Source organism: Enoplosus armatus, chromosome 16 (assembly GCF_043641665.1).
Source record: "Enoplosus armatus isolate fEnoArm2 chromosome 16, fEnoArm2.hap1, whole genome shotgun sequence".
In the NCBI taxonomy this organism is placed as follows: Eukaryota; Metazoa; Chordata; class Actinopteri; order Centrarchiformes; family Enoplosidae; genus Enoplosus; species Enoplosus armatus.
In genome coordinates, this window is record NC_092195.1 from 9,160,310 (window position 1) to 9,182,403 (window position 22,094).

Here is a 22,094-nt window from a genome sequence, read left to right on the forward strand (position 1 = left end):
TTTTAGACCAAACAATAAATCAATGAATGAAGAAAACAATCAGCAGATGAATCCATAATGAAAACAATCATTAGTTGCAGCCCTACTTGGATGTGACAGCAACATCTGAAATACGCCAGGATAAGATTTCAGTTTTCAGACTCCGTGGAAATGTTGTGGTCCTGAAGTTTGACGTGGATGTTTAAGAAGCCAGGTATGAAAACGTATCTGATTAGTATTATGAACTGGAAATCATTCAGATTTGCAGTTGAGATTATAGCCCTCGCATGTGTGAGGCATTTCGCTGTTGGGTAAAGTTTGGATGGAGGATAGGCTGCTGGTTAAAGAGTTAATGTATTCACAATCACGTTTGCACCTCAGTCAAGCCTTTTACTCATTGAGGTGAATTGCAATTGGATGTTCTTTCTGCCATTCTCAACATGTGTTAACACATCGTGAACAGCATGAAGTTGAAGTGCATTTCATGTCTGCATAACTTTTCTAATGTTTAAACCTGCACCAAAGCATTTGTATTTGCATGCGTAAGTGAGCATCATACTGCCAAATAACCAAGAATCAACAAAATAACAGTAACATGTGTGTATTGTGTGCAAAAGAGGTCTGTCCTTGTTCCATGTAGTGTTCCTTTTAAAAGCAGGCACAGTCTGAGTTTGGCAGTCCTTGTCTGATAACAGTGAGCTGTGTGTGTGTGTGTTGTCTAGGTTAAGGTACTTCTTCTCTCACCCTGACACAATAAGCTGTAAAAAGCTTTGGTGTGTATATGTGTGTGTTTTCACAATCTGGCACCTATCCAACTTTGCCTTAAGGCGGAAGGCAAGGCAGAGCCCTTTGATGGCCATGAACAGAACATACACTCTCTCTCTCTCTCGCTCTGTCTCTCTCTGTGTCCCTCTCTCGCTCTCTGCAGGTGATTAAGATGGCTTTTTAAAAGGCCACCTGTTAGAGATTAAAGGGCACCTGGGAGAAGCAGTGAAAGAAGGCAAGAGAAAGCGTGATTGAAGGAAAGTGCAGAACAAGAGAAGATGAGAAAGCACAGTTTATTGGTTTGCAGTGTTGTTGAATTGGAGATTATAATCGTTGACAGCTCAGGTAGAATGAACCAGACATCCCCACTGGTGGATTAATTGCCTTTGAGAATAGTTGGTACCTAGACTGAATGCCCTTTTCTGGGAATGATTGACTACATGAGCTTAGAAATCTGGTCTGCACAATTAGTCGATTGATTAGTTTAATTAATCTTGCAAAAATGTCATTTATTTGCTGGTTCCTTCTTCTCAAATGAGAGGACTTCCTGCTTTCATTTGTTTTTTTTGTTCTTGTAAATTGAATTTATCTTGATTTTGGACTATTTGTTGGGCAAAACAAGCATTACCTTGGAAAATTGTGTTCCCCGTGTCAGAGCCCCACTGAGCAGCAACAACAACCCCAATTCACCCTGTCACCTTATGCTGCAAGTCAGAAAAGTGCAAATCCAACCTTCAAAACATTTTTTTTTTATGACTCATGAAACTTCAAAGGTTTTTCCCCCCAGGCACCTTCCTCTCCTCTCTCCACTTTCATCATCAAACATGCCATTGTAAAAGATTTTTTTAATGACCATCCACTGTAGCTAAAATAGTTGGGAACTTGTTATCAAAGGAATTTGAACAAATATCATGCAAGTCTGCATCTGCATGGCTGGGATAGTGTCGGTGTGAGTCATGGTTCAAGTGAATGGGGGAGAGAGCGCCTGCTTGTTGACATTCCTCCAATCGAAAAGGTTGAACGCGTTGTGTTAATGGTCCGGGAGAGGCCCCACATCCGTGTTGACTTTCTCACAGTTTGGAACTCGATTGATAAATCCTCAAACACGCAGCCTTATATGCACGGGTGTTTGTGCGTTACACAAACACACACTCTGACATACAGTGCGTCCAAACTCAGCACGGACTTGTGCTGAGTTCACTCTGACACCAGCTGTAACACATGAAGAAGCCGCTCTCAAGCACACACTCCATTTTTCTCTCTCCGTTTCCCACCCAGACAGATTGACGCTCTCACGTGCAAACATGCACACACACATTCCAGAGGTTGTCTCAGTGGAATGAGGGACAGAGCCGTGTTGGCACTAAAGGAAGCGTGACTCAGCTGCCTGTCCCAACCCAGTCTCAGTCCTCCTTTCACTGTCACCCGTTTGTGTGTGTGCATATGTATGTGCACATGCTAATCTCAAAGTGGGGAACAATCCCTTTTGCGCGCGCATGTGTGCATTTCTACACCCTTATGTGTGTGCTTGCTTGAGTGTGTGCAAAATCGACTGTTGACTGTGTGTGCATGCCAGTGGCCGGCTCTATGTGAATCCAGTTATCCCACTCTAACAAACCAACAAACCACTCCAGGTTTAAAAATGGACCTCTTGGAATTATCAGCCCTACTTGTTTTGGCACGATGACTTTGCTGTAGGTGATTTTTTTCTTCTTCTTCTTTTGCAACAGTCAGAACTGGTTTGGTCTGATCTTAAATGGCTTTCAAACCTCAGCGCAGTGCTTTACCCCGAAAGACCTGTACATGTGGTGTGATCCTCTTTCGAAGTCAGATGTTTAAAGCAGAGGTTCAAGAGTAAAACACTGGGACATCCATTAGTTAAGGATGCCAGTTGTGAATAATTGAAACAAACTCAATCTCAATTCCACTTCCGAACCAAAGCATGTGACAAAGTTTGCTGTCACTGTAAAAATGTGCAAAATACCCCTGTGTGACTAATTTCCCAGTGTCTGAGTCTGTAGGAAAGTGTGGGTGTTGAGCTATGCAAAGCTTCCTGCAAGTGGGAAAACGCAGGGAGCACATGGTGGCTAGCCAGTCTGTTGACTTCAGCTAAGTGGGGTGCACTTGAACTGTGTTGAGGCCTGGATACAGAATGCATACACACATGCATACAAGCACACCTATGTGACAATATCCTGCATTACGTTGACATCTGCTGGTGACTGATCATCTTAAACAAGTAGAATATAACAAAAAAAGCTTTCAACCTCGCTGACCCCAGTGCATTTCATACAGTAATGTTGGAAGGAGAACATTTACAAAAGTAATCTTATTTATTCGAAAAGTCATGCCGTTGTTAGAAGAAAGTCCTCTCTTTGACAGCAACACCTCCTCATTTCCTTTCAGAGGAACTTCAGCAGGAAGGTCTAGTTCCCATACCTCTTTCTCTGTTAGAATAATCCAACTTTGCTTTCACACGCCTCTCCCTCCCACTTTCCTACACACATTCACACACAGAGAGAGAGAGAGAGAGAGAGAGAGAGAGAGAGAGAGCAAAAGCACACACACACACACACACAAGGGATAAATAGGCTTTTTCTGTCCTGTGCGGCGGCCGGCGGGCTTGTGCTGATGATGACTACTGGAATTTGTGCGGGTGCCAGAGCAGGCATGGCCGCCCACGGGCATCCAAAGACGGCCCAAAGCCACAGGAACCACCAGCAGCCCTGCTGCCGCTCTCCTCCCTCCTTTCATCCCTCCCTCCCTCCCCTCCTCAGTGGTACTACCAACACTGCTTCACAATCCTGACTACATGAGATGGAGCGAGTGTGTGGCTACTTCAAACGCTCGCATCAGAGTCACACATTCCTCTATGCCTTGAGCCAATAGCTTATATCTTAGGGCTGTTCGTCTGCAGTTTACTGTGGCATAGAGAGCACCAGGGCTCTAAAGTAGGTCAATAAGAACATTATTAATGCTTTACACTTTTAACCTTTTCCTATATCTACGTGCTTTCTGTGCAGCACAATATGTGAATTAGTTTGACTCACGTAAATGTTTAAGCAGCCGCAGTCAAACTAAACAGTGTTTATTTTCTCTTTCCCAGACCGCTATTTCGGGGAAACTCAGATGTTGATCAGCTGGGAAAGATTTTTGAGTGAGTATTATTGGCTGTTTCCTGTTACAGCTTCTGAGGTCCTATATGTTATATTTTCTTGAGAATGAATGTGCATCCTGGGAAAATGGAGAGTATCCAGGACACTGGATTAAAGCTGTCAAAACTTTGTTTGGCTGTCAGTCGAAATCAGTCTAAGTCAGTAAAATAAAATTTTGGAAACTTAAATCCAGTGTGCAGATACCTTCCATGTTTCCGTCATTTAACCTGTTATCCTGCATATGGCCGAAGAACCTCCCAGATTAGGTTATACTGCTCTGCTTGAGTGAATATCATTAGCACCATCCCTCCAGTGCTCTCTAACAGACACGCAGGAAAACTGTCCTGGGATGACTTTAACAAATATATAAACTGGCAGAGAGGCTGTGATTGCTGATGGTGAAGGATGAATGAGTGAATTATCATCCCACAGTGTTGTTGGGGTACCTTCAGTAGAAGACTGGCCCCAGGAAGTGGCCCTACCACAGAGTGCCTTCACCCCCCGGCCCCCTAAGCCAATAGAGGACTTGGTTCCAGACATGGACGAGCAAGGACGGGCCCTCTTAATGGTGGGTAGTACGAGTCCTCTGTCCAAACCAATCCAAATTCATCACACAGTACTTGTGATTTACCATTTTCTCAAAACCAAGAAATCTAACCATACATTCTTTATATCATAATGTTGCGGTTATAAATTAACTGACTAATATTCCTATGTACTTTATTTATTAGTCTGTCTCATCCTCTTCTTTTTCTCCTCCCTCCTTTGCAGCAATTCCTCGCCTTCAACCCCTCCAGGAGGATATCGGCCTTTGCTGCGCTGAGCCACCCCTACTTTCAAAGTGTGGACAGCCACAGTAGAAGTGTGTACGCGGCCCAGCCCATCCCCAGCAACAAGCCCACTATGGAGGAGAGGACTGCCTGACCGTCCTCCTTCACCCTTCATCATCCCATACAGTGTTTATAAAAAGTATTCTGCGTACCCCACCTTGGTGTTATTCATGTTTTATGGTTTTTACAGCGTTAAATCAAAGTGTGTTAATTAAGCTTTTTTGGCACTGATGAAAGTGAAAATAGATCTTTAGAAACTGATGTAATTTAAGTACGAATATAGAACACAAAGTGAGTGATACAGAAGTATTCAGTAGCGAGTCCCCTTGAGACTCAGTTTTGTCTCAAGGCTGAATCATCAGCTTTGCGCGTTTGGATACTGCAGTTTTCTCTCAGTTTTCATTCTTCTTTGCAAAAGACTTCAAACTCTTGTGAAGTTGCACGGTGAGCTTGACGGAACAGCAGGTTTCAAGTTCTGCTACAAATTCTTGATTGGATTGAGGTCTGGTTTGTGATTTGTCCTTTTGAAGACAGTCCTGTGCAGCTTTAGGGTGAAGTTCGCAGGTTGTTGTCCTGCTTGAAAACAAGTCTTCTCCCAACATGGCAGCATTCGTTTTTTTCCTCCAGGATTCTTCTGTATTTTGCTGCATTTATTTTACCCTGCAAAGACACATTACTACAACATGATGCTACCGACACCAGACTTTGCATAGCATTCATTTGTTGTAGCTGGCAGTTGGCTGCACCAGTGATAAATGTGTCAGAGTTAAGAGAGATTTATTTAATTTCACATTTAGATCCATTTGTAGAGATTTGTTTTCTCTTTGACTTTTAAAGAGGTATTTTCAGTGTCAACAAAAAAGCTTAATCAACTGTGATTCCGCGTTGTACATAAAAACAAAACATGAAATTTACCAAGGGGGCAAATACTTTTTATAGTCAATGTACAAAGCTCTAGGAAAGTACTCCTAAAGAGAGGGTAAAGATGGTGTCTAGAAAGATGACACCAACCCTCTGGTCCCATGAACAATGCACAAAAGCTATCCTCCTTCCATGAACTGATGGATTGTAATTGCTGCTTTTAGGTTGGTAAATGTTGATGATTGACTGTTTAACAATGCAAAGAGACTTGCATCTCAGATTGACTGGTAGGACTGGGCAGGCGGACTGTAGAGGCCATGAAGCAGAGTCCTCTTTATGACCAGTGTTTTAGCCTTGCAAGAGCCCTCTGGATTGCAGGGGGGGCCGGACCATACAGGAGCCTGGGTGGACAGCATGGACCTCACCTGCCTTTTACGCTCACTGTGGATGCGTGCAGCGAGCAGATATACAGTACAAGCACGCTCACAGACACGTACACAACATTTAGTGTGTGCACTACCACTGACTTTAGCACGCTCATGTCACACACCTACTTATTGAAACATTATTAGGCATCACAAGCCACTCACTGCCATGTCGCGTCTTATCATTCCAGTTCTAAATGTATTATATTACTGCCACCTTGAGGACGTCCTTAGTAACTGCAGACCAGTAGCGGGATTCTAATGGTTTTTGCACTCTTCAAGGAATTCATCATAATGGGCTGATATCAGTGCTGAGACAATGATGAAAGAACCTTTATAGAAATGTTCCTGCCACTCACTTGGTGTTTATGACTTGCTTCTAGTCTGCCATCATGGGCTTTTATCATTATAAAATACAATTATGATTTACTATCCGAATGATACAGTAATGCACAGGCTTGCAATAGGTGGAGAAAGTCCCACCAGCACTATTCAACATGAATACATTTGGCACAGAATAGTGTCGCCAATATAATGTATTTAATTTTAATTTTATTGACAAGTCATATGCTTGTTTTCATCAAGTTGTTACTTGATTTTTTTTTTTTTTTAAAGATGCTGGGGCATACAATATTCTTACACCAATTACACCAACTCTTTAGATGATCATAGAATTTGTGTAAGAATAGTTTGACAATGTAAGGAATGTATAAAGGATAGGCATTGGTACTGTACAGTATAGAGTGCTAAGTACAAGCTGTAATGATAGAAAACTTTTGATACGTGCATCGTCAGCCCTTAGATATGTCGTAAAAATGGATAGATGTAGAGTAGCGAGGGTCAGTGGAATGTTCTATGGCAAGAGTATTTTGTCTATTGGAAATGTTGGGTGGGCTCTGTGGGTGCTTGTTGAATTTCATTTTGAATTTTACAGTGGTTTTTGATAATGAAATAATGCACAAATATTTTGTGTACAGTTTTTGCTTTATTTTACTGTCATACCCCGTTGTGTTCAAATCCAGGTTTACCAGCAAGGAAAAAGCAAGTTATGCAGAGTTGTATTTTTGTATGTAGTAGTTCTTGCAGAACAGTAACATATTTTTAACACTGGTTTACGTTTTCTTAACAGGTAGTGCTGCTAGCACACACACAGACACATTCTCTGACTTTCTCAGGTTCTTGTTATGGATGTCCGAACCTTTCGGGCACAGTTTGCACATCCCTGGGCTACTAACTGACCACATCACAACTCCTTCAGGTTTTCTTTCAAGCTGTCCCATGATCATGTCATTGATCATCAGTCTACTGTCAATCCTATTTATCAAATTTATGTTACTGTAGTCATTACTGTCTGAAGATAACTGCCTGTATGAACTGTTTTTGCCAGCATCTTTAGATGGCGATGACAATGTAGATCCATGTATAATTGTCTGCTTGACTAAGCACTGTGTGAATTTTGATAACGACTCATATCTGGTGTCAGTGGTGCATACAATGCAATGAAAGCTCCAAGTACTTTAGACATAGAGGTTTACAATTAAAATAATGACTGCTTTAGGCTAATTACACTTGATACAATCACTGTACGCTTTTGTCATGAGTTAACCAGTTTGTAATACATTTCAATCTCGTAACATAAAACTGAACTCCACTGTTGAGCTTTTAGAAGGTTCACGCTTTTGAAACCAACGTAGCTTGATCCATCATGTAACTCAAATCACACATATGTTCCTGTGTCACATTTGTTTTTAGCATATGGAAATGGCGACTAGGAGAAACACAATCATGGCATTATACTTATGTATGAATGCTGGCATTGGTGTCTTATTATTGTGTTGCACCAGTTGAATAAAAAGCAGCTTTTTGTGAATGATGTTTGGGACTCATTTGTAAGTGTGACTGACAAATTAATGAATTGTTCTAGTGAATGTGTAGTGTTGGAATTAGGGAACATTGGATGCAACACAATTGCTGTTGTGATTTGTTATGATACTTGCATTCTGCCACGGTCTTTTCTCAACAATATGCTTCTATTTCATACCAGCACAAGAACACATTTTCTAAAAATAAATTAATATTTTTTGTATCATTGAATTTGTGTCAGTCTGTTTCACTATAAATAAGTTTCAATTTCAAAACTTGAACATTTACTGTAGTGTAGTAGAAGGCGTAGAGGTTGGATTAGGGGTGTGCACAAAATATTAATGGTATGGTAATATTAATGGTATTATTAATAGTTTAAGATACAGCCATTCAACAAGCAGATATCATCAAGTGACATTTGACATCACAGAATTCAAATGATGGGACTGAGTGTGACATTTCTATGAATACCAGCACAAATTCGAAATTATTTGGCAGATAAATTTGCAAAAAACAACAAATTGTGGATAATTGATATAACAGTTAACTCTCAGGTGGCTGAGAGAAGAGAGCTGATTCCGAGCCTCAGAGAGATCAAATTAAACTTTGATTAATGGGATATTTTGCGAATAAATTCAGGAGATTAATGTTCTCTGTTTTTTTGTTTCATTATCTGAGGAGAACAAATCTGATTCAGAGGATATTGCAGTTTTGTGTTCTTGGTTATTTTTCACTGTATTTTATTTTTTATTCTATTCAATGTTACCGTCTTAATTTTAGCCTCTCAATCCACTCCATACCTGCTGGCGGCGGTAATGCACCATTTCGTTGTTTGCCAACAACCAAAAAAACATCAAGAAGAGGAAGAGCCGTCAGCTTCCATTAACAAAGTCTGGTGAGGCTAGGTCAATGCTAACAAGGTAACACTAATGGTTGTTCTCTCTGTTGGATATGTTTCCCTATTACTAACTCGACATGGGCAAGAGAGACAATCGAGTGGTGAGTTATCTTACACAATGTATGCAAAACTGAGAAACTGTCGACACACGGTTACATTTGGTAATCTAGCTAGGCTAAACACAAGCAGAGCCTAGCGTTAGCGTAGCAACTAGCATTGGCTAGCTAATGTATGCCTCGGCCAGGTATTTAATGCGAGGCCTACACAGTGTTCACTTAAACCACTCGTTAACATATCTCCTTCTTAAAATACAGCACAGCGTTTTTCATTTTCTAGGTTTGAATTGCTTGATGCATCGTGTTGTATCATGAGGCTAGTCTCAGGCTCCACCAGCACTAGTGGAGCTTCTCAAAGCTGCAAATAGCTAACATTAGCTCATCACATTTGGGACAGTGTTTTGACGTGGGGGTGTTGCGCAGTGTCTTTCGTTGCTTCTGGAGTCTATATACAGCCCAGAAACACTAGCAGGGACCTATTAAACTAAATAGCAAGTGTAGTTTACCGTTAATCCAGTGTTTTGGTTAACGTTTGCGGTTTGCTAATGCGAAGTTAATCATTTTATTAATGATGCAGATATTTTCTCTTGCTAACTTTGCATGTGTTGGCTCTCTATATATATTCTGTTAAGATCAAGCCGAATAGGACTGCTAGGAGATATTACGGTTCGGTACACTTCTGTGACATTACATCCAACTAAAACTGCTGTGGTCTAATATCATTTTCTTCGGGCCTGCAGTAAATCCTATCATCAGCGAGGTTACAATGATAACGTACAATGATGTTTAAACTGCTTTAGAGATGTGTTGATTCTATTGATTATGGTTATTTTGGGGATGTATGTACTCTATTGCAGTATACTGTTTCATCTCAGTGCCTAATAATCTGGCATCTGGGTGTATTTCAATAACCTCCATTAGAAGTGTGTAAAATGCTTTCCTCTGTTTGGTGTTCCAGGCTTACATTAACCCCATTGCTGCTGCACGAGCCAGAGGACCGGCACAGAACTCCGGACCAACCATACAAGATTATTTAAGCAGGCCTCGACCAACATGGTGAGGGGCCTCATCACCCTGACATATATATTTGCTCCTTGATAACAAAAAGAGACAAACGTCTTTCTGTGTTATGTTGCATCCATGCTGTTCAATGTCACAGATAATTGTAGACCTTTTAAGAAGCTGGTGCTGGGAGGATGTGTAGTTTTCTAATCCATGGTTCTCCCTACAGACATCCAGTACCAGCACTTGTCTTTAGGGCTAAGATTGGTAAAGAAACTGTTAAAATATTTAGTTATGTTTACAAGTCTAGGATTAAGACTGCGTTGAGGAAACTTTGTGCAAAATAAGGGAGCATTGTGCCGTCCTTGTTGAGTGCAAAAGCCTGTACTATAGCGTTCGATGCTATTTAGAACTGGGGTTGCTCTCAGGGCAGAGGATCCTTTTTTTAAGTCAGACAAAATGGTTTTTAGCATTCTGACCCCACATCAATGTCTGATTTGTGCAACACGGACAGAAATTATTTCATATTGTTTGACTTAAAATGAGGATTTTCAGATATGAGTTAACATTTGTTCCTTATCAGCTCAGCATAATCGACAGTTCTTGGTTCTTAATGCATCCGTAGGTTTTTCCTAAATAGAGAATTTGAGTGAGCTTTTTTAAATTTAATGTCACAGCAGCAAAACGTGACAGCTTTCACTCTTTTTAGTAGTTTTTTACCTAATGGATTTGAGTTGGTATAGTTGCAACATCAGCATTACTCCAGGACAGGGTGGTCCCACAACAGAGCTGCCAAAGAAGCTTGAGAGCAGAGAGGGAGGTCCTCTGGAATGTGATAGCTGTGTGTGAACTAGGGGTCTATTAATTCATTGGCCCAGTGCATCGATTATAGATTATGTAGATTCAACTGTCAACCTCATCATCTAACCGTTTTACTTGTGTATTTACCGTCATTGGTCCTCTCATGAAACATTTAAAACTTCCAAGAAAAAATACTTTTTAAATTATTATTATTATTATTATATATATAATTTTTTTTGTACCTTTCTGACTTTCTTCCCCCACTACATTTTACATCATCTCATTTATGATAAAATACCGATAATTGGAGAGTATCACTTGAAGTCCAATTTTAGCCACAAGGAGGCATCTTTAATTCATTATTGGCTACACTCCACTGCCAGTATGAAAGGTCCCCTTGCATTATGCAAAGAGCAATGTGTTTTAAATTGCAATATTAAAAAGTGAAGGGGACTTAAAGTAAATCTGGCACCACAATATTAGTTAAGGGGCTTCAATGAATGATGGTTTATTATAACAGAAACGAAAAGAAGAATCTTGATTCATCAAACAAATACTGGAAATAAATTAATGTCAATGAAAAGTGGAGGATCAGTTTAAACATTACATGGGAATTATGTTAAAAGAAGTAGCATCCAGTGAAGTGGTGAGATGAAGAGCTACAGGTGACAGGCGCTGTCTTCAGTTTGGGTAGATGTAATCCTCTAAAATGTCTGCTGACAAGCTTTACATTATAACTTGTATTACACCTGATTTACTCTCTCTTCATCAGGGAGGAATTAAAGGAGCAGCTGGAGAAGAAGAAGAAGGGCTCTCGAGCCCTGGCTGACTTTGAGGACAAAATGAACGATGTATGTGTGTATTATGTAGACATTTTGACCACCTGTTTTTTCAAATTGTTTTCAGTCCCAGCTATGAGTGTCAAAAGTCATGTGCACAGTTATGGCAGTCTTTTAACTGGACTACAAAACAATTTCTATTTGCATGAAGGTGTAGCTGCACATGGATAGCCATTAGCAACATAGTAGACAAATACTTTTTTCTGATATTTGATGTTTTCAGAAATGGAGGAAAGAATTGGCCAAAAACCGAGAGAAGTTGTTAGGTGGAAGTGACAAAGACAAAGACAAAAAGACAACAGAGAAAGAAAAAGAGGAGAAGAAAGAGAAAAAAGAGGTATGGTGTCGCTCCTTTTATTAGACATTTGAATGTCACCCTTAAAACTAATCTTTACTCACTTTAGCTTTTCATTTGTGTTTTAGAAAAAGAAGAAAGAGAAGAAGAAATCCAACAGGGTGAGGAGAGACCTCCAGCATTTTATTGGCCAGCTGCACCACAGTACTCACACACACACACACACACACACACACACACACACACACACACACACACACACTGTGTCCTCTGAGATGGTCTCTTATTGAATCCTTTTACCACGTGTTCCAATTTCCAAACAAGCGAATAACCTCAAGTCTAATGAACCCTGCTTTCATTGTGTTTTGGTCAAGCATTCTTCATCTTCCTCCTCCTCATCGAGTTCTGATTCCTCCAGCAGCTCCTCCTCAGAATCTGAAGACGAGGTACGTCATTACAGACAGATGTGTGATACGAGATATTGCCATCCACCAAAGATGAGAAAAGTTTATTTTGTGACCCTTAAATCAAACACTGCAATTCAGAAGTCCTCCTGAAATACAGACAAACCTTTTTATTAAGAGCCAAAGCTGCTCTGCTTGATGACGCACAACATTGTTTGATTGATTGATTGATTGATTGATTATAACTGCTGGCTACTGTTTGCTTGTGATGTTATAGGTTCATCCTAGGAATAGGTTCCAGTGTTTTGATAAAGAGCGGTGGATTGTTAATGATAGTCTGGAGTGAATTGGTTGACAGTTGATAACTGATCAGAAATAAATTGGACTTTATATCTCAAACTGAGTAACTTAAATCTGTTCCCCTGCAAATCCATAAAATTGTTTTACAGATAACGCAGCACTACGCCGCTTGATTGCATATCTATTTGTGTGTACAGGATGAAAAGAAGAGTGTGAAGAAAAAGCGGAAGAGAAAGAAGTTGTCGGCCAAGAGAGCATCAGACAGCTCAGAGGAAGAATCTGATGTTGAAAGCAAGGTTTTTCTTTTTTTAATATCACGGTTGGCTTGCCTTGTTTCAGCACACTTTAATAGAATCAGGTTCTGGTGTTGAAAATGCGCAGTCAAACACTTGTCCTACAGTCACTTCAAAGTGTCAGCGTTTAATCTAAATCTTCTTCTTCTTCCCAAGAAGAAAAAGAAAAGAATCAAGGAAGAAGGGGACAAAGATAAGGTAATTTACTCTTATTCAGTAACTCACTCTTTGATGGTGTTCATTTTGCTGACCTTGTGTGTTTTTCCACAGATGTGTGATGCTTTGAAATATAAAGTTATTGCATGTCTTGTCTCTTGTTTTTGCCAATCAAGTTGAGTCTTTGAGTCCAGGTGTTGTAAAGTCATAAATTGTGACGTAAATCTTGTGTCTGACAGGATGACAAGAGCCGCAAAAGAAAAAGGAAGGCAGAGCGAAGTTATAAAGACACATCTTCAGAGTCCTCTGTGGACTCTGAGGTGGTGGAGGAGGTAGTAAGTATTATTCTAATATGTTTAAAACACTTATTTGGCACTTATTTGGTTCTTTGAGGTTGGCTTGGTGTATCAGGATCCATACCCAAAATGAAAACATCAGGACCAGAATAAAACATGCATCAATGGTAAATTCCCCTTTCTGCCCAGAAAAACAGCAGGTTCAGCACAGTGAGAAGACAGAAGTCACTTGGGTCTACTGGATGCAAATTCCACCTGAGCTGGACTCATTCATGTGAGACTGTGGTCACAGATTCATCACGAGACTCCCGTAAACTTAACTGCTAAACCATCGACTTAAGCACAGTTACATTACACAATTGCCAATTAAAGTGAAGTTTCACTTCTCCCCGTACGCTCGCTTACACTCACTCATCCAGATGTGCAAGCTTCCTGTCTGTCACTTTTTATGGGGAGTCTGATAAATTATATTTAAAAGACAATACAATTTAAGTCTGTCTCGAAGGAAAAACTCCTGTTTACCTGGCAGTGTTTGACCTCCATTCAACCTAAATCAGAGGAGGGTCGTGACCCCAGGTTGGCCCATTCTGATGAACAGCTACTGCAAATCAGAATCAGAATCAGAATCAGAAACTGTTTATTGCCAAGTAACATACATTACAAGGAATTTGCTGTGGTCTGAAGGTGCTATTGTTTTGATAACAAATAAGTAGAATATAAAAGCTAAAATAAGAATAAGAATAAAAAAAAAAATAAAAAAAAAAAAATTAGATAAGATAAATAACAACAGTGCAGTGACCAGAATAAAGTAAAGTGTCCAGATAAAGTGTCCAGTAGGGGGTGGGTGCGTTAATGTAACGCAGTGGGGACAGGGGTGATGTACGTTAATATAACGTATAGCTTGTGTTTGTGTTCTGGGGGGGGGTCAGTGAGAGTTTGTCAGGTTGACTGCAGAGGGGAAGAAACTGTTTTTGTGGCGGGAGGTTTTGGTCCTGATGGACCGCAGCCTCCTGCCAGAGGGGAGGGGGTCGAACAGATGGTGTCCGGGGTGGGAGGGGTCGGCAGCGATCTTCCCTGCTCTCCTCAGGGTCCTGGAGGAGTACAGGTCCTGAAGAGATGGAAGGTTGCAAGTCATGCCGCTCTAAACGTTATTCGAGGCGGACTGCATGCATGCTGTCCTGTCACATTAGCTGAGCACTGAAAATGTACACTGTTGCGTAGTTCCTGCGCTGTTACCACAGCTACAGGGAAGAGATGAATGGAGTATCCAGCAATGAGGCAAGGATGAAAATGATTGTATAAGAATTGTCATGTATGTCAGTTGGTTGTCATCACATGGGCCTCTCTTTTTATGTGTCTTTTTTCATCAACAATAATCTGGAGATTTCAAATTTGGTTTTAATGTCCTTTTTTTTTCTTCCCTGTATGATACGAAGGTTTTGTTAATATCACTTTTGTCTCGTCAATGTCTTCTTGGAAAAAGATTGCTTATGAGGAGTATAATAACCACTTCAGTCTGAGGAAAAAAACCCGGCAAAACCTTAAGTGAAATGAGAAAGGTTGCCACAGCAACTCTTCATAAATTGGGCATGCTAACCAGTTTTCCTCAACAGTTTAGAAGAAAACAATTTGATCTAGAAACAGATGACCTTATTAATTCAGTTTGGTTCGGGTTATTGCAGATACTCGTAGAAACTCCACAATTGTGAAACAAGATTGTTGCATGAAAAGGGCTTTTTAGAATTGGGTGGAGCTCAAGACTTTCCTCTTTCCATGGTCTCATTTCAACTTTTCCCTCCAATAGGCTGAAGCCAAGAAGAAAAAGAGAAGTAGCGAGGAAAAGGAGAAAATCACAGTGAGCAATTTACTTTCCTTTTAGTTACAGTTCACAAAGACTTTGGCTTGATCTCGTGCAGCTAGGGAGGCAGATTTTTGTCGGATGACTAAAGCAAAGAATAATATCAGGAATGTAAGAACTTTACATTGGTATGGTTGAATTGCGAGTTAAAATATCTTTCATATAGTTGAAGTACATGATAAAAATACAGATCCCAATGCAACATATGCACAGATATATTGGGGGAGCAGCCATATGTCTGCCAGAAATTCACTTGTATATAAACCTTATCTGTATAGCTACACCCTCAAACAAATCCATATTGTAATCCAGCTGTGGGATTAATGCTTAATTGAAGAGAAAAGACTTGCAGTGCCAAACGTCAAATGTTTTACCTTCACAGGACAAATCCAAGAAGAAGAGGAAAAAGAAGCACAAGAAACACGGCAGAAAAAAGAAAAAGAAGGCAGCATCTCAGTCAGACTCGGAGCTCGACTAACAACCGTAGCTGTACGGTTCATTCACCCTCCTGACAGCTCACTAGTAGTGTTATTTTTGCCTTTTGACTTCTAAAAAATGTCTCCCATCCAGCTTCGGTCATCACGCTTGAAGAAGAGACCTACAGACTTGAAACGCTGGGTTTCTGTGAGTGAAGTGAAATTGAGGGAGGCACCTGTCCCTCTAAGTGGCAACTACTGGTACATATCTTTGGTTGGATTTTATCACTATGATTTTTTAGTAGATGATTGTTCTTTGAGTTACACTCAACAACAGGACTGAAGTGAATCCCACATTTTTTTTCCCCCCCACCTCATCTTGGAGATTTCAGTGTGACTGGTACTTACTTTCACCGTCAGTGTGCTGGCCCTCTTGGAGTTCATACCTGACATCTTGCATTTCTAGCTGCTAGATGAGGCTGTTACGCTAGTGCCTGCGTCGTGCATGTAGACCTGATGTCTCGCCAGCCTCATATTGAAGTTGGACTTATGATAAGAAATGTAAGCTGCACAGTCAACATTTATACAAGGGATAATCGTTCTGTCAGATGAATTGTTACACTGCAGTGTAAATTTATAAACAATGGGAATTCATTAATAAAGTATTGTTTTAGCCTTTATTGCTGTTACTTAGTAACAACCTTTTATTGTGAGACTCGTGTTTGTTTTTGGTGTGTGTGTGTGTTTAATTCAGACATTCATATGGTCTATCGTTTTTTTATTGTTACTCGGTCCACTTTTTATTACCGTTATAAAACTAGTTCTGCACTGTCTTGCTTCCTTAAAACTCAAACTGAGGTAAGCTGTACTGTAACAAAACGCAGGTATGACGGAAACCTCAGCACCACTTCAGCTTTTGCAGTTTGTTTTCATAGGTTCACACCGTACATTCTGCCCTTACGAAGCAGCGTGTTGTACTCGTTTACAGGAACAAACGATAATAAAATGTGCAAGAAGTTTGTATAGTTTCATCAGTGGGTGAGGGCTACAGACCCAGTTGCTTTGTCTCATGGTGATCAATCAGTAACTGCCCTACTTACATGATATGACATGTCCCATAGTCTTTCCCTCTTAACTGTTAAGGTTAAAGTATTTCTGACTTGAGAGTGAACTACTATTGCCAATGGTTTCCAAAAAAAAAAGGAAAAATGTTAATTGGTGGACAAAGAACTTGTATCACTTTACTTAGTAATACTGCAATACAAAGATACTTGCAAATTGAAGGCTTGTATTCAAATCTTGAGTTGCCATCATCAAAATGTACTTAAAAGTATCAAAAAGTAAAGGCGCTCAGGTAGAATGGCCCAAGTATTATAATTTCTTATGCATAAACGTAAGCAGCGTTTTAATGTTGTAGCTGATTGAGACGGAGCCAGTTTCAGCTACTTGTAAAATCTTTCATCTGCAAAGTAAAATGCACAGTATTTCCCTCTAAAATGTATTGAAGTAGAAAGTAGCAGAAAATGGAATTAATCAAGGAAAGTACACATACCTCTAAATTGAATTAAGTACAGTACTTGAGTAAATTTACTTAGTTCCATTCCACCTCTGTGTCTATTAAACTTAAAACAGTAGTTCAGTTCTTAAAAACTTGCCTGCTTTAAAAGTCACATTAGAATAAAGTTTGAAACATCCTGCTCACTTCTTACTTTGAAGAAGAAAATCCCCTCCATGTAGCATCAGTATTTTTGAATGAGGTTTTACAGGCAGATCTTGTGATTGAAACAATGGTATCAAAGGTTCATGTGAGCGTGTAAAGTCTTGTTTAATCTTTGAGGTGTGTGTGTTTGCAGCCTCCATACAATGATTAGCCAAACCCTCCTTTTATAGCCAAGAATGGCCAACAAGTGTGAACTAGTTCCAGAAACACTTACAGTCCTAATCTGACAGTCACAGGACACAGCGGTGTGATAGACAGTTCAGCTTCCAGATTCTGTTCAGTGGGAGGGTCTGACCTGCCATATAAAGACCATCTGTGCTTCAGTTCGGAGGAAGGGTGAGACTTATTACAGGAAGTTGTTCAAGCTTCACTTGAAGAAGGTAAGTTATAAAAAAAAGAAATATGAACCTGTATCAAATAATTTCTTGGTGTAACTGCTATTTAATATTACTGTTCAGGGAGGTTGTTATGAGTCAAAGGAGGATCTTCGTACAAGCTAAAATTAAACTAAAATTTACAGCAACAGCAAGAACAAAGTTACAGTAAACGTTTCACATTTAAGTCACAAACCTGACTTGCGAACTGAAAGTCCGCACCTTTATGTGTAATGTATAACATTTAACCAATTCAAACAAACTTCCTTCCTTCTTTCATCCTCTCTGGTGCAGATGTTGAGGATAACTCTGTGGTTGTTTGTGTGGGGGTTTGCGTCCTGCTCCATCACATGCCCTGACGGTAATGTCTGCTCTGATTTCGCCACTTGCTGTATGACTAAGCATGGATATAGCTGCTGTCCATATCCAAAAGTAAGTCACATGTGTCAACACTCAACATAACTTGACCTGTGGTTATTAAGACTAATATTTTGGTCTGGAAAACTGGTGTGAATATGTCTTCCTTAACCTCTGTGTGTCTGTATTCATGTGTCTTTAGGCAGTGTGTTGCTCTGACTTGGCCCACTGCTGCCCTTCAGGATTTCGTTGTGACCAGGTTACCCAGATGTGTGAGAGAGAAAACCAGCCGTGGATGAACATACCCATGGTGAAGAAGGAGGCTGCAGAGGAACCAAGCACACCTGTTCTACCTGTATCTCCCCTCCAGGAGCTCGAAAACAACATTCTGCCAGACCAAAAAAAGAGTTCAGTTGTCTATTGTGACAACTATTACACCTGTCCCGATGGCACTACCTGCTGCAGACACCCAAAAGGCGCCTGGTTCTGTTGCCCGTACTCTCCTGTGAGTTGACCTAGATACTCTTGTGCAATAAGACACATGACTGTGATTAAATTCCTTTTACCTGCTATTGCGATTAAATCAAATCAAATCAATTTGAATTGTCATCAAAGCGTTTCAATTTAAAAACAGACTTCTCTTTTATCATTATGCACTCGCAATTCAATGTTTTAATCTATAATCTAAAAGTTTTGCCGCGATTTTGAATTGATTGTTACATACAATGTGTGCGTCATAGGGCAAGTGTTGTCTGGATGGCTACCACTGTTGTCCATATGGCTACGACTGTGACCTCACTTATACGCACTGTGTGAGGCAAGGCCTGAGATATCCCTTCACCCCCAAACAAGCTCTGTCTTCAGTCCCTGCCTCGCTCATTTCAACTTCAGAAGACAAAAGCAGCTTGCAAGAGGTAGGACATATGACAGTAAATGTGCCTTTCTATACGAGGTGTATAAATTCTGGGATTAGTTATCTGAATGACCATTGAAGTTTTAAAGGCTCTGAAAATAAATTTTCTCAATTAGCTACTTGTTGTAAGTGATCGGATCCGACATGAAGGCACAATTTTCTGACAAAGTTAGAACACATTTTGTCATTTCTCATGAGAGTTTTCTGCATTTTGTTTTTTTTCACTGGTTTGTGGGTGGGGCCCAGTTGGAAAAAGATGATGTCACATCCTTCTGTGCACCAATCAGGATTTTAGCATCATCTGAATCAAAATGTGATGACAGTGGCTTTGTTTGCTTATGTTGGCAGGCAACTGTCAATCAAATCTGATGTGTGATGTGTCAGTTTTGTGGGTTGGTGTTTCTGCTGCCCCCAAGTGGCCAAAAAAAATCAGTTTTTGTCGCTTAGTTTGTTATGAATATTTAATGTTATAAAGAAAACTTATCATTAGAAATCAGGTTTTTAGGGGCTTTAAAGATCTATTATTAAAAAAAAACATAGAGCACTAGTTACCTAATATATGAATTAATAAGAATTTATGATTAGATAATAATCATAATAGCCAGGGTATAATGGTGAGTTTGTGTTTACCTTTTGCAGCCACCAATGACAGCTCTAACAGAAGCCAGTGGCGGCATCAGTGAGGCTGGAGTCATTCGCTGTGATGACAAGTTTTACTGCTCACAAGGCTCAACTTGCTGCAAAGGATCCACAGGCCAGTGGAGCTGCTGTCCCTACCCACTGGTATGGACTGTGCATCAAGTATTAAAGCCATCATATATTAATGGTGCAGTGATCTGACGGAAAACAATTTCGTAAATGTGCTTGGATAAAGAGGATAGAGGGTTTAATGCACAGAACAATTAAATTACATAATTTTGAAAATGTGTCTGTCCACATTCTAAACACCATAATCTAATGTACCTGACATAGGATTGAATGTCCTTGTTCTGACCGTAAACCTAGACATTAACCTGCTTATCACCTTTATTGCAGTAATTTACTAGTCAATACTGTCTTTCTTCTAACATCAGACTTGTTACATTTCAGGGCAATTGTTGTGCAGATGGTCGGCACTGCTGTCAGTACGGATATACCTGTGACCCCACCGCCTTGTCATGCAGAAGATGGTACTCTCAGATCCCCTCAGGAAAACAGGAACGTGCCAAAACAGATTAAGGACATGTGTGCACTGTGACTACTTTTTTAAATTTTTATTATTATTTTGGTAGCCTACATATTTCAGTTAAAATCTAACAATGCATCATAGCCTCAATAGAGAAAACCAACCTAAACTGGCCAGATTTGGGATCAGATCTAGATGACAGTTTACAGAGTTTACAACCTCAAAAGATTTTCTGTTTTAGATGAATGGTACTGTATATTGTATTGGTTCTCACAAGGGATGGGATGTCAACATTCATTTTCAGTAACCAGTTTAGCAATAATCCCTGCAAAAGGTTGTAGCCATTGAAGTGGTGTAGTAGTAGGTATGTTGAGAATGTTTAATCTGACGGGTTTTTCTATGTCAACCTCAAATCATCTCATGGTGTTTTCTAATGAAACTTGGACACTTACAAACATTTTTAAATAAAAAATATGAAAATGTGAGTGAATCTATTTTGTTTTCTGAACGCAATGTGTTACCGGGTGATAGACCACTCACCAGGGCTTCCCAGAATGTGATATAATTATAATAAAAAAGTAATCTGTAATGTTCATCAAAGGGCGTTTACTTTGAAAGGAATAAGCGGAAATTCCTTTTTCATTCCGACTAGCTCACTTCCATGGTCCCCATGTCTATCGTTCCGGGTGGAGGAGATGTGTACAAATGGTGGAAAGATGAGTCAAATCGAAGAACTGAAAGTGTTTGTTTCCGAGAGGCTACACGCTACTGCCTCTGAAATATTAGGTGCTATTGAAAAAACGATAACGGATTACGAGGAGCAGGTTTCCCGTTTGAAGGAAGAAAACGACCGCCATCGTTCTCTGTTGGACATTATTCTCAAAACCAAGTTAACGTTACCACAGACAGAAGGTTGGTCCATCTGAACGACACGGATGTAGTCGTCTTCTTTCACCCCGCTAGTGAGAAATATCACAGCTAAATAATATCACGTCTTCTAATTATGTCTCTGGAGTCGTTAACGTTCAAACAATGTGGCACTAACTCCAGGTTGTCTGTTTCAAGTGCAACTTAGCTAGCTAGCTGTTAGCTTTTTCAAACGCCGGTGCTTCATAACATTCCATAACATTACTTCCTCACAACACTGAAGATACTAGGACATGTATATCTAACGTTATATTTTTTCTGTGCTGAAAGAAGAAAAAAGAAGCCCAGTTAACAGAAATGATAATGTTAAAGTTATGCTTACTACATAGTGTGGTATTTACAAAATAGTAATGGACAAACTGGGGACAGGTGGGATCTGTTGCAGTTGATTTAATTCAGGGTATTAAGACGCTGCTTACTGCCATTAGTGTTTGTCATTCTGTCCACCTTTTAAATGTGTCAATGGAAAATCATTCTAGACTAATAGCGTAGTTGTAAATGTCATATCAGTATGATGCCTCCTGCCATTTGGGCTATGTAAAACTAAAATAAAATAAATGTCCCTCCTGCCAGATTTAATGATGACACGTTTGACATATGTCACTGAGTAAAACGTCTCACTTCAACGTTAATTGGCCCTTTTTCCAGAAGACAATTACAATAACAAATTGACTGCCAGGACCATGGCTTTATATCATGGTCACGCTGTTCATTAGTGCTCCAGTGTCAGAACCAACGTTGGTATTCCCAAACATTGGCCATTGTTCCCGTTTTCTGTAACACCATCATCATTCTCATTGTTTATCATGAGGAAAAATGGCAATCATTTTGAATGATGGCAATGCCAACAGAAAATGGCAACGGTTTTAAATATAATGTAACCATGTTCATTTTATTTTTTGTTATTTCTCTCAACACATTCACACTCTCAGCCCTTCGTTCCAACCTGTTTTGTTCTTCTCTTTTCTCTGCAGATGGTCATGCCACCAAAAAACAGGACACCCCTGCTGCCGCTGGCCCAGGTGCATCAGATTCAAGTCCTGCCCGCAAGGCCCCCTGCCATTCCAGTGGTAGGACTTAATCTAACAATATAATCTCGTCTTCAGTAAAATCAGTTCATTAAGCTCCTCTCTGAAGTTCAGTAAA

At 40.0% G+C, this 22,094-nt stretch overlaps 3 protein-coding genes across 7 annotated transcripts in view; all 3 read left to right on the plus strand.

Annotated features, from left to right (window-relative positions):
• cdk6 (cyclin dependent kinase 6) overlaps nt 1-5,416 on the plus strand; it is a 32,331-nt gene extending 26,915 nt beyond the window's left edge. Inside the window, exons 6-8 of the mRNA XM_070921266.1 lie at nt 3,851-3,901; nt 4,332-4,467; nt 4,671-5,416. Of these exons, the coding sequence (XP_070777367.1) occupies nt 3,851-3,901; nt 4,332-4,467; nt 4,671-4,823 (340 nt within the window). The 3' untranslated portion in view covers nt 4,824-5,416. The remainder of the gene's footprint in view (nt 1-3,850; nt 3,902-4,331; nt 4,468-4,670) is intronic.
• A 3,324-nt stretch (nt 5,417-8,740) lies between these two features.
• Nucleotides 8,741-16,478, plus strand: fam133b (family with sequence similarity 133 member B). Of its 5 annotated transcripts, none has more exons than XM_070921663.1 (11): nt 8,741-8,877; nt 9,791-9,888; nt 11,408-11,486; nt 11,698-11,811; nt 11,898-11,930; nt 12,144-12,215; nt 12,671-12,769; nt 12,923-12,964; nt 13,162-13,257; nt 15,023-15,073; nt 15,459-16,478. In XM_070921663.1, the coding sequence occupies exons 1-11, from the start codon at nt 8,854-8,856 to the stop codon at nt 15,552-15,554; spliced, it is 804 nt and encodes a 267-aa protein (XP_070777764.1). In that variant the 5' UTR covers nt 8,741-8,853; the 3' UTR covers nt 15,555-16,478. The 5 variants fall into 5 exon arrangements, with proteins under 5 accessions (XP_070777764.1, XP_070777766.1, XP_070777765.1 ...); XM_070921665.1 differs by having other exon boundaries at nt 13,162-13,254; XM_070921664.1 differs by having other exon boundaries at nt 12,926-12,964.
• A 1,082-nt stretch (nt 16,479-17,560) lies between these two features.
• On the plus strand, nt 17,561-20,506 carry LOC139299111 (progranulin-like). The gene is made up of 6 exons (XM_070922009.1): nt 17,561-17,592; nt 17,881-18,018; nt 18,146-18,448; nt 18,684-18,857; nt 19,496-19,639; nt 19,946-20,506. Exons 2-6 carry the CDS (start codon nt 17,881-17,883, stop codon nt 20,072-20,074), a joined length of 888 nt encoding a protein of 295 aa, XP_070778110.1. The 5' UTR covers nt 17,561-17,592; the 3' UTR covers nt 20,075-20,506.
• Nucleotides 20,507-22,094: the final 1,588 nt, after the last annotated feature.

Bases quoted from the DNA above. Each gene is read 5' to 3' on its own strand.
- fam133b (XM_070921663.1), top strand. From the start codon at position 8,854: ATGGGCAAGAGAGACAATCGAGTG. The intron at 12,770-12,922 runs GTTTTTCTTTTT...CTTCTTCCCAAG, and splicing joins AATCTGATGTTGAAAGCAAG to AAGAAAAAGAAAAGAATCAA. The intron at 13,258-15,022 runs GTAAGTATTATT...TCCCTCCAATAG, and splicing joins CTGAGGTGGTGGAGGAGGTA to GCTGAAGCCAAGAAGAAAAA.
- LOC139299111 (XM_070922009.1), top strand. From the start codon at position 17,881: ATGTTGAGGATAACTCTGTGGTTGTTTGTGTGGGGGTTTGCGTCCTGC. The intron at 18,019-18,145 runs GTAAGTCACATG...ATGTGTCTTTAG, and splicing joins GCTGCTGTCCATATCCAAAA to GCAGTGTGTTGCTCTGACTT. The intron at 18,449-18,683 runs GTGAGTTGACCT...TGTGCGTCATAG, and splicing joins TCTGTTGCCCGTACTCTCCT to GGCAAGTGTTGTCTGGATGG.